The following is an 11593-nucleotide window of genomic DNA, read 5'->3' on the forward strand; positions in this document are numbered from 1 at the left end:
CATATATCTATACTGCTTAACAGAGTAAATTCAAATAATGGACTTATCTTTGGATTTCAGACAGAAAAACATGTCTTATCCCTGCTAACCCTCAGTGCAAATGGGCCCAGCACAAGAAGAGGAGGAACCGCTGTGGTTTGGAAAGAGAACAACACGTGGACCCCGGAAACTGTTAAAATCCACTCTCCCTCTCAAGGACTGTGTGAACCGAGGCAAGACACTCACATCGCTGAGCCACAATGTACTCAACAACAAAACGGCAATGCCTGTATCTCAAAGTACAGAATAAAATGAAAGACCATGTGCAAAAACACAGAAAATGTCCTACTACTGTGTGCCATTATTTTTATTAATATGAATCTGGCTTTTAAGGGATTTAAGCCCTTTGGCTATCTCTGCTTTTCAGCTAAGAGGTGGCAGTGAAGTCCGGCATGCATGCACCTAGGCTCCTGAGGCTCACTTCTCCTCTGCATGTCACCAGTGATGCGGCTGCTGGGCCAGTCGAAGCATCAGGTGTCCTGGCTTTGAGCTGGATCCACATCACTCAGTTTTGATCTAACCAATACAACAGCTGCCTTGAAATGATCTAGATGTCCTGTCACTTACATCTTGGGTTTTTTGAAGGGAGAGAGGGAGGAGGGACTGGTGACTGGGTAGAATCAAATGTTCCTCAGCAAGTGCAGCTGTAAACCTGGTGTGAGACCCAAGAAGGAGGAGAAGAAAAGGAGCCCAGTGGTGAAAGGCTGGGAACCACCTTTCGGGCCAGGCATGGAGGCTACCCAGGTTTCACTCTCGAGGCCCTAATGGGACTGGAAAAAAACACAAAAAGCCCCACCCTGTGCATCTAGTTGCCTACTTGGACAGTGGAGTTGACTCCTTATCAGTAGGACTTTCTTAATATCTCTTTATCCTATGAGGAAAGACATGAAGACTGACCTCTCCTGGTTTCTTCTGGGTCTACAACTGTCTTTACATTTATACACAAGATCTTCAAAGAAACAACAGCTTAAATAGCTTATCAGGTGTTTTGTTATGTGCTAGGCACAGTGCTAAGTGCTTTATCTCATTTAATTCTCACACTAAACCTATAGGAAACTACTTCTACTTCATATTGTAAATGAGGGACCTGAAGTTCAGAGAGGTTAAGTAATTTGTTCCATATTAACTCGTATGTGGCAGAACCTAGATTTACCCGGGCCCAGAGCGGAAGCTATTTGGCAATATGCTGCCCCTCGCACAAGAAGGTAAAGCTGAACTCTGAAGAAGGAACAGCTCCATGAGGTAGCTGCCAGCCTACCTCTCCACGACTGTGAGGGCATCATTGAACCGTGCAGCAAACACATCCCCAATAAAGTACTCAGCCAGGCGGCCCACGGCCTGCAGCAGGGAGCTCAGGTCTCTCAGGGAGCAGTGCAGACGCCGGCAGTCGTTCTCCGCCGTGATGTTCAACCTGTGTCCTGGAACACAATACCCCAGACAGTTTTCCACAGGAAGACCACGCTTTAGATACTACATATACTTGCTCGTCCAGCAAGCCACACCCAGCAAAACCAATTCTCGAAACAAAGCAACTCACGGGCTGCTCCCCAGTACTGAGCACTGGGCCCGGTCTCCACCTGACACTACAGGTCTCCACCTGACACTATACATTTGTGCTCCAGAGGCCGGGGACAGAGACAGAGTTGGGGGGAGGGGCAGACAGTCTGGGGTGTGCTAATGTGGAGGGAGCCCCTGATCTGATTCCTTTTGATCCTGTAAGGTCCTGACACCACCACTGTTACATACAAGGAGGCACACCCAGTGAGGCCCAGGCACTTGCCCAGCACGTGTCACATTTCCAGGGCAAGGCTGGTGTTCTACACTGAGTCTATGTGACTCCAAATCTGTTTCCTTTGGCATAGGGCCCTATCTCAGAATGAAATTTCCATGGTCCAACAGTTAGGACCTGCCCCTGGCTAAGAGAGGAGGGGTACACTCAGCTCTCCACCCCTGAAGGCTGGGAGGTGGCACAGTATGAAATAAAGAGCATGGGACTTGGATTCTGAAGACACAGATTCCCTGCCACTTCCAGGCTCAATGCCTCATACAACCCTCCTAAGCCTCAGTATCACTATTATAAGGGCCACGTTAAAATATACAACCCTCTAAGCTACAGAACACTGTTCAGTATTTGTAATTATTATAAACAGCAAAGAACTAGTGAATTACTAAGGTCTGAAACTTCCTTACTTTTCAACACAACTTCTTCAAACTGAACAAGGAGGATGCTAAGATGAAGGACAAAACATTCTCCCTTGATTCGGTCACTTCCTTGGTTTTTGGATCCCTCTCTTCACAAATGTCCACAAAAGATAGTAAGAATTTTCAGGCCGGAACACAGACCTGCAGGTCTGATTCAAGTCCTTCTCACTGACACAGCAGGAGTGAGGGTGGGGTGGTAGCACTGTTCCTAGGGCACCTACAATCCCAGCACTCCCTAGGTACTTTCCACACCTGCTCCCTCCCCCTACTTCAGTTCTCTCCTGTCTCTTAGGAGGCAAGACTCACACTGGTCATCACCAACCCTCCTCCCGCCGTGTTCCACAATCAGCTTCCCAGAGCCCAGACTAAGCTTGCAGCTCCCCTGAAGCAAGGTGCTGAATCCTCTGGAGGCTCTCTCCTGCTAAAAGGGGAGAACCTAGACTCTCCAGTATCAACTCAGGTCTCTCATGGCCTCGACACCTTCTACTATGCCACTATGTCATCCAGACCCAATGGTAATTCCCCAGAGCCTCGTGTCTCTGTGCCTCTGCCTAGACTGCCCATCATTTCATCCTCTGCCCACCCAAGTTCTGCAAGCTCCTACATAGCCTCCAGCCTCTCAGGGGCATCCTCTCTCTGTGAGGCCTCACCCCTCCTGTCTTCCTCCTTGGCACCCATACCCATAAGGAGATAAACTGATGATTTACAAGACCATCTCCTTACTGACTACAAAATTCCTTGTGGTGAGCAGCTATGTCCAGCAGCCAGCACAGCAGCTGGTACAGAGTGAATGACCGTAAATGTATGAATGATTTAGATGCAACAGAACAGACAGCAAACTAGAGCAGGACAGGGAGACCCAGGCAGCTTCCTTCCTCACCCTGTCCCTGGGAATACTGGCATGTATTACTGACAGTCAACATGGATGAGTGGCACCTGTGGAAAGGAAGGGTTGACACCTACAAAGCAAGTGTCAGATGAAGTAGCAGGCTGAATGCCTCAATCCACCGCTAACGTCAAGGGATGAGGCCCGCAACAGTGCCTGCGACAGCCCCCAAAGGAAGACAAGAGGCTGGAAGACCAGACAGAGGCCACATCTCAAGGAGGAGGAGAACGAAAGAAGAGGTAACTCATGGAAGGACCTTAGACAGAGAGGGCCAGTGACAAAGGCTGGTTTTGACCTGCCCCAAATCACCTGCTCCTGCCTCCTCCACTCCACAAGGACAGCAGTGCCCTGGCACAGGAACAAGATTCCCAGCCTGAGGCAGCCCCTCCAGAGGCTGTCGGTGCAGCTGAGGAGTAAGCCAGTTTCTCCAGCCAGAGCAACAGAATGACCACCCCACCCAGCCAGACGAGCTCATGGAAACAACACACTGAGAGGGATTTTTCATCACGCTGGTTGTGCGAAAGAGAACACAGACTTCATGGGCTACAGAAAGAGACAGCCCCAATCTCTCAGTTAACTGAAGTGCCACAATTATACACCCTCTGAATGTCAATGGGATTTTCAAGGCTACATCTATGCAACCAACTCCCAGGGTCAACTTCTAAAACCTCCTGCTCCTCTGCACATCAACCAGACCTCAGGGCTCTGTGGGAATAAACTCTTATGAAAAATACACCCTGACACTGGGTATGGCATAGTACAGGCCCCAAAAGAGGGGAGGCCAGCTTTTCTTTCTCAGAGCAACACCAGGGGTCACTGAGTCTGCTTCAGTAGCCCTTGGCGCTCTCTGCATGCTCAACCTTCATTTTGCACCTCCACCTCCCCCCAGGTTCTACCTTGACCACCAGTTTCTAACTTCTCTATGGTATCCAATCCCTTCAGTACCTGCTGAATACCTGAGAACGAGCTTCTTAAATATTTTAAGTGTGCAAGGGGAACACTGTTATTTTTTTTAAAACCAAACCAAAACACTACCCTAAATCAAGTTTCCATTTGAGTATGGTCCTTAATAGACAATTACTAGAGAGCTTAAAAGTCACCCTGACCAAGCCTTCCCCTCTGCCCAGCACTTACCCTGCACACCTGGCCCTTCAGCCTCTTCCTGGACCTCGGCTGAATGCTAGGGAGCTCAAGGGAGCCCTTCCATCTCTGGACAACTTGGTCACAAACATGGGTAAAATATGTCCCCCTGTGATTGCTCATCAACCCATGGCCTACTCCTTGAGGGCAGAACACAGAACAAGCCAAAGCCTGCTGACAGCATGAGAGCCCTGAGGATGCAACCCCTCATTACCCTCCTGAGAATCCTCGCCATCCTGATCCCTTCCCTCTGAACTTGTCCTATTTCGTCTAGCAAAGAGCAGTACCTAGGATGAAAACTATGGGTACCTGGCATCCAGTACCTAGGATGGAAAACAGCTTGGAAGTGCTGGGTGAGTGTTTTAAACTGTTGAGTTTGAACAATATGAAACTGTTGACACTTGATCACTTCTGACCCAACAAAACTGCAATTCCATACAGTTACTTTGCACACATGCGCATCTAAGATTCATGTTCATCAAAATCATAGCTGGTTCTTTCCTGTTCTACCTGCAAGGCAGACAATCACATGGGCAATAAATATCCCAAGTCAAATTCTCTATCTTGACACCCTCCTCCAGCCTAGAAACCTATTGTCACCACCACAAAAGTCACGCAGGGCATCAAGTAGACTTGAGGGGACAGGCCAGCATCCCACTGTGAAAAGCTGTTCAGATCCACCCACACTTTCTTATGTCTGGCCAAGGCTTAGATTTTCCCCCAAAAGCACAGGACATCTGCAAGGTAGAACCTTCAGATGAGAATGCTGAAAGGTTTGGAGGCATAAAACACCATATCCACATCAAAGTCCTATCTTCCACAAACCAAGTCATCCTAAAGCTGTTTAGATATGACTTAAGCCACATCCAAAGAACAGCCACTTGGCAAATCACTCCCTAGGGGGGAAAAAATCTTAAACATAATTTAGTCTTCTCTTTTTGAGGAGTTGAGGAAGGTATAAAAACTGGCATTCAGGTAGTTCCCTCTGAGAGAACAAACAAATCATAATCATAAATCATAAACGAACCCAAGCAGAACAAACAATTTAAATCTAAAAATCTTACATAAAATTGTGTAGACAAAATAATCCCTTAGACAGGAAAGTTTGCATGGGTACCCAGAAAAGTTAAAGGGTTACCTAGAGGAGAAATACTGTCTCAATGAAGGAAGATCTCAATGAGGGGTGGCAAAAGTCAAATAGAGAATGGAGGCACAGACATCAATGCTATGCAAGGGGAACACCACCAATGAGGATTTCTTAACCTACCTATGGTAGAAAAGACAGACAGAGGGAGCAAAGGACAACCTGCCAGGAGCCAGAGCAGCACACAGCAACCAACGTGGCCCAGCAACACAAGCTGTGCCTTGGTCTTGACAGGGAAGTGGAGGTAGGCTCAGCAGCAAGAAGGGAAACAATGCAAAGCACACAGGATCTTCTGAATCCAGCTGCTCTGACAAAAGCAAAAGTGGGAGCCTTCCAGGCTGGGTAACCATTGCAGGCCTCAACCACACTGCAGGTCTCACTGCTGGCCAAAATGTGCATCCCATTGTCATATTCGGTCACAGCACCAGGAATAAGCAAGAATCTCAGCTGGCGCCCATTTACACAGGCTCCAGAGGAGACCCGAGAATTAAAGGCTGGGCTAGAAAGTAAATGCAAATGAAAGAGGACCCAGAGCCTATCGGGAATGAGAGGGCACAGTTTCTGTTGAGGGTCATAAGGCTGGTGTGGCATGGAGGTTATTTGAGGGGGTAAATGGCTATGGGAACCAGGGGAAAAAATGTACTCAGAGTTTCCGTTTGTTAATAGCCTTTGCACTGGAAAATTGGCTTCCGAGCCACCAAAAATTGGGGAATGCTTTGTCATGGATGAGAGAGCTCGTTTTAAAACAGGAAATAAGCATTTCTCCGGCCTGAGAGGTTTTGCCACTGGAGTACAAGCCAAGGATCAGTGCTGAGGATGAGATTTACAAATGATCTGGAAGAGCGGAGTTCTATGAAATTGCCAGTAAACAGGCATTAGTGAAAGCAAGTATGTGGTATTTCCTATAGGAAAAAATAAATCACATTATCCTTCTAGGGTGAGGAGCTCAGAATTATCAGCTATGTCCCAGATATAGAGTTTCAGATTCACTAGACTTTCACCTAAAGACAGATACAATGGAGTGTAAAAACATCAGCTTTTACAAAAGTAAACAGGACACTGAAGGGTCAAGGTGGGGGAGGAAAGAACACCTGCTTGGTTTTTTTAATAGATCAAGAACAGTATCTTCAGGGTCCTGAGTACATTCTAATTTGAATAGTGGTCCTGAAGGAAAGACCACCTGGGCATGATTATTCCCAAGAATGGCTTCTGGAAACATCTGTAGCACTTCCACACAGCCAAATGATTTTCATTAGTGGTGACAGCACATTTTACAGGCATGTTGGTTTTGAAAGTGCCTTTTTAAAGTTTCGTCTTTTTAAATTTCTTACCCTATCTACAAAGTCAGGGCCTACATTCAGGACATGCCAAGGCCCATCAGCCTCCTGGGGCCCACTAGATTATTTAGAAGCTTATATAGTCATGGAAACCAGCCATCACAGACCACCAAGGACAGCCTCGGAAAGAGGTTCCCGTGGAGGATCTGCCATGAATTACAAGCTCATCCAGGAGACGGGCTGCACACTGGGCAGCTCTGTGCTGGGCTGAAACAGCAGTTACCCAACACAGGGGCTGCAAGCCAGAGCCAAGACAGGTTCCATAAGAAGCACGCTGGAAAGAAGGAAGGGCGGCGAGAAGTGGTGCACAGCAGCTGATGGGGCAGGGAGGACACACGTGGCTTTCAGTTACTGGTGTTTTCAGCTGACAAAAATCAATGTCAGATTGCTAGCTATTTCAATGTTGACAAAAATGAATGTCAGATGTTAAGCTATTTCAACGTTTTGTCATTCCCAATTATACCATCATGAGACTAGTACCAACAAAGCCATGGGACCCTAGGTAAATTAACATCTCTGAACATCAATTCCCTCTTATGTAAAATAGGGGAAACTAGTAATAGCCCTTACACCTCACAGGACAATGGAGAGAATTAAGTAATATAAGTCAATAACACAGTGCCTGGCATGTAATGAGAGCTACAAAAGGAAGCTATGACTATTATTGTTATCAACAAAATAACAAAGAAAGCTAACCCTAAACCCCAAGCAGGCAGGGCCTGTAAACAGCAGCCAAAAACCTTTCCAACCAGCTCTGGTCGGAGCTCCTGGGGCCATTTGCAACAGGTGCGGGGCGCGGGGGGGGGGGGGATCACAGACCATCAGCTACGCTATGGCCTTTCAATTCTAGAGTGTGTAGGAAGCAAGAAAGCACAAGGCCATGTTTTCCCTAGTACACCTGCTGGTTGAAAGGACATAAGGAAATATTAGAGGCTTTTTAGTAAGTCCTGTCTCTTTACTCCAAATCAGTTTCTTTTCCAAATACCTCCTTGGAATACACTGTCATGACCTCATCTTTTACCTCCCCCACAGCTTCTTTTTATCATAAGCCTTTAAAAACATTCCCTGTTTAGAAGTGGGGAGGCTGCAGTGAAGAAATCATGTTCTGACAGCAACGGCAGCAGTAATGAAGTATCAGTCCAATGGTTTTTTGAAAGTTTGGTTAAATTAGAAAATAAAAATCAGTTTACCTGACCCTGAAGTGACTATAAACTGCTGTAATCCCAAGTAAACTTCTAAATTGTCCTGAAGAACTGGGAACTGAAAACAAAGAAACAACAAAAAAAAATTTAAGTCATAAATCAAGTTTTAATAGCATTTTAACAAGTTTTAATAGCATTTAACATAACAAGCAACTAAGGGGCGAGGAACAGGATCAAAACCTTTTTCTCTAGGAACCTTTAAATGCAGCTAAAAACCTATGACCACTCTTCAGTGCACCCCCCTACGCTACAGTTTCTACAATTGAAAACACCAATTAATACACAGAAGAAGAAAGAAAATGTATTAGTTCGACCCTCTTTTTTTATTTTTTTTTAAAAGCAAAGGACACTGTGGTATGACTATTACATTCCTAACAGAGGAGATCAAACCCTGAAATGACCTACATCTTCTAGAACTCTGAGAAGGGACCATATCTCCCTTCAAATCCAAGGGAACCTCTACATGAGAGAAATGTCAGCTATGCCTTATTGAAGTACATGGAAAAGTGAAAAGATGTGCCTAATTATTTGGAAGTCAGTTCCCTTGCTCAAGTAGCAGTCAGAACATCATAACCAGAGTTGCATCTTTCTTTCGCAAGCTGCTACACTCACCAGTAAGATTAAAATGTGACCAGCCCCTAAGAAAGGCAGATGGCAAAGTAAAACGAAGCTTTCCAGGAGAGAACACAAATATAGCTAGGTCATTCAATGCAAAAGATGACACTATGGCCAGGGGTGGTGGCTCACGCCTATAAATGCCAGCACTTTTGGGAGGCAGAGGTGGGCAGCCGACGAGGTCAGGAGATCGAGACCATCCTGGCTAACACGGTGAAACCCCATCTCTACTAAAAATACAAAAAGTTAGCTGGGTGTGGTGGTGGGCACTTGAAGTTCCACCTACTCGGGAGGCTGAGGCAGGAGAATCGCTTGAACCTGGGAGGTAGAGGTTGCAGTGAGCCGAGATCATGTCACTGCACTCTGGCCTGGGCGACAGAGTGAGACTCTGTCTCAAAAAAAAAAAAAAAAAAAAAAAAAAAAAAAAAAAAAAAAAAAAAAAAAGAATTACGCTAATAACTGCCTTGCCTTGAAGAAGAGATGAATTTAATGCAAATCTCCTTGAATAACAAGCACCACATAGGAAAGGGAATCAATCCTTACAACTAAAGATTCCAGCACATATAGACACAGGCAGAGAAAGCTAGCAATTTGCCAAGAATGAGCTTTACAACGGCCAGCTTTTCAGCAATGTAACTTCTATAAGTAACAGCTCCCACTTGGCCTGGCCACTTGCAAGCTACTAATAAAGGTATTAAGGCTTTAGTCAAATTCCTATTATATCCAAGACTAAACAGGGTTCCAAAAGTAGGTTTAATATTTTGTGGAAATGTTAGTATTTGTTCAGTTTGAGCAACAGTTAAATGGTAATTATTATTCTGTTTTTAAAAAGTACATATGGGGGGGAAGGGGGGGAGAGACAGACAGAGAGACAGAGACAGAGAGAGAGAGAGAGAGAGAGAGAGAGACAGAGAGAGAGAGAGACAGACACAGGGGAGTCCACCAGCCAAGCTCTGTGTACAGGAAAATCGCTACACTTTCCACCCCCCCGGACGGCGCATTACCAGTGTGGAGAAGGCATGCGTGGGCAGGAGCTCCATCACTTTGGCCACCACCTCCAAACTCTGCCGTAAGTACCGCTGCCACTCCGTCTGCTGCTGTGGGGGAAGCACAGGAGAATCAGCTCTCCCAGAATCCTCTCATCTTCCTTGCCAACCTCAAGTCCACTTTCAGAAATAAAATTTTGAAGAAATGGAAAATGATGGAACCAGGTTATCTGGTACAATAAAAAGGCCAAGCTAGAATTTTTTAAAAACAATGAATTAATTTCATAAAAAACTATTTCCTCAGAAAGTAAATGATCCACATAGAATAACCTATTTTCCCCCCTTGGGTTACAGGATACAGAGATGGAGAGCCACTTGTGAAATCACCTGTTGGAAATGATCACACATCACCTTCTGACACAGTCCACTACTGTGTCCCTATCCAAATAACCGACTGACTCAGTGCCATTCAGAATGGGGTCCACAGCCAGTCAGCAAAAGCATCCCTTGGGGGGGCTGTCAGAAATGCAAATTCTGTGGTCCCCACCCTAAGCCTCCAGAATCAGAATCTGCTTTAACAAGCTGTTCTAGTGAGTCTTATCCATGCTGACATTTAAGAAGCAAGACATGTCATTCCCCTTTTGGGAGATGAGGACGTTACTGCTTAGAGAAATGCCACACCCAGCCTTCCAATCTCCTCCATGCCCAAGGTTGCAGAGCTTCAAACCCAGGCCGTCTGGCTCTAAGCAAAGGGCTCTCTGTAACCCAAATATGACCACCTATAAGCTCTTGACCATGCCACAGTCACTCTAACTTTCAGAACAGCAGCAGTTAATTTGAAAAATTTTAAGCACCTAATGGTTTTAAAAAAAAAAACAAACAAACACTGGAATTGTTTCCTTAAAGGTATTTTCCTTATTAACGTTGGGCACATCAGCATCAGAAAATTCAAGACTGATTTTAAGAAGTAGAAGTTTGCATAATATACTCCAAACAGACATCCTTTCATTCTAGCCTTATTGGTTCAGTATCTCACTAACGGAGCATCCAGCTAGCTCTTACCGCTGCCCAGGTTGGGGAGCAGAGGTGAGGGTGCAAGGCAGTGGAGACAGAGAGGATACACAGTTCTCACTAAACCACTTTTCATTGTACATATGGTTTCTCTACTTACATCTCTAGTCCACATAAAATTGCCTGTAAAACATTTTTTATGGTTAATAAGTCAAAAGGGACTAGCAGGAGATTAAAAATTTCAAACGTACAACTCAAACCAGAAGACTACTCTGGCTTCAGAACAGTCTCCGGAGCAGAGGGCTCTGGGTTACAGGTCCCCATTCTGATTCACATCACAACGTGAGAGCGACAAAAAGTCAATCAGGGCGTGCCGCTTACATCGTCATCCAGAGTCTCGTCATCCAACTCCTCCAGCTGGGCCTGGTTGTATCTGAACTGGATTCGATTCAACACCTCTGTGAGGAGGAGCACCAGGGCATCTTCGTACCTACGTGGCAGGGAGAAATTCAACATCAATCAGGTGAAAGGAGGCTTTCAGTTTAGAATTTGGAAAAGGCCTCCTGCACTATAAAAGAAATGGTGTCCATGTTGATCACCATGGAAAAGGAGCATCTAAATTCCTGAGGCTGAGTTTATGGGTTGGCAGGTGTGTGCACGCATGGAACAGAAACAGAGGTATTTATTTAACGATGTACCAGGCACCATGTATCTTCCTGACAGACTGTTTATATAATAGCCTTTTTTGTCTCTGGCAATAATTTCTGTCTTAAAATATATTTTGTCTGCTATTAGTGCAGTGACCCGAGCTTTCTTTTGGTTACTTTTTGCACGGAATATCTTTTTCCATCTTTTTACTTTCGATCTATTTGTATCTGAATCCAAAGTGAGTCTCTTGTAGACAACACGTCATTAGGTCATGGCTTTATTAAAAAAATCTATTCTCTGCCTTTTTTTTTGAGACGGAGTCTCGCTCTGTTGCCGGGGCTGGAGTGCAGTGGCCGGATCTCAGCTCACTGCAAGCTCCGCCT

At 45.5% G+C, this 11593-nt stretch overlaps 1 protein-coding gene across 2 annotated transcripts in view; it reads right to left on the reverse strand.

The window, feature by feature from the left end:
• XPO6 (exportin 6) overlaps positions 1 to 11593 on the reverse strand; it is a 117056-nt gene that overhangs the window by 26677 nt on the left and 78786 nt on the right. For both annotated transcript variants that reach the window (XM_011933464.1, XM_011933463.1), the window contains 4 exons: positions 10944 to 11052; positions 9570 to 9662; positions 7939 to 8008; positions 1298 to 1457 (listed from right to left, as the gene is read on the reverse strand). In XM_011933464.1, coding sequence (XP_011788854.1) covers positions 1298 to 1457; positions 7939 to 8008; positions 9570 to 9662; positions 10944 to 11052 — 432 coding nt within the window. The remainder of the gene's footprint in view (positions 1 to 1297; positions 1458 to 7938; positions 8009 to 9569; positions 9663 to 10943; positions 11053 to 11593) is intronic.

Source organism: Colobus angolensis, unplaced genomic scaffold (genome assembly GCF_000951035.1).
Source record: "Colobus angolensis palliatus isolate OR3802 unplaced genomic scaffold, Cang.pa_1.0 Scaffold128, whole genome shotgun sequence".
Classification (NCBI taxonomy): domain Eukaryota; kingdom Metazoa; phylum Chordata; class Mammalia; order Primates; family Cercopithecidae; genus Colobus; species Colobus angolensis.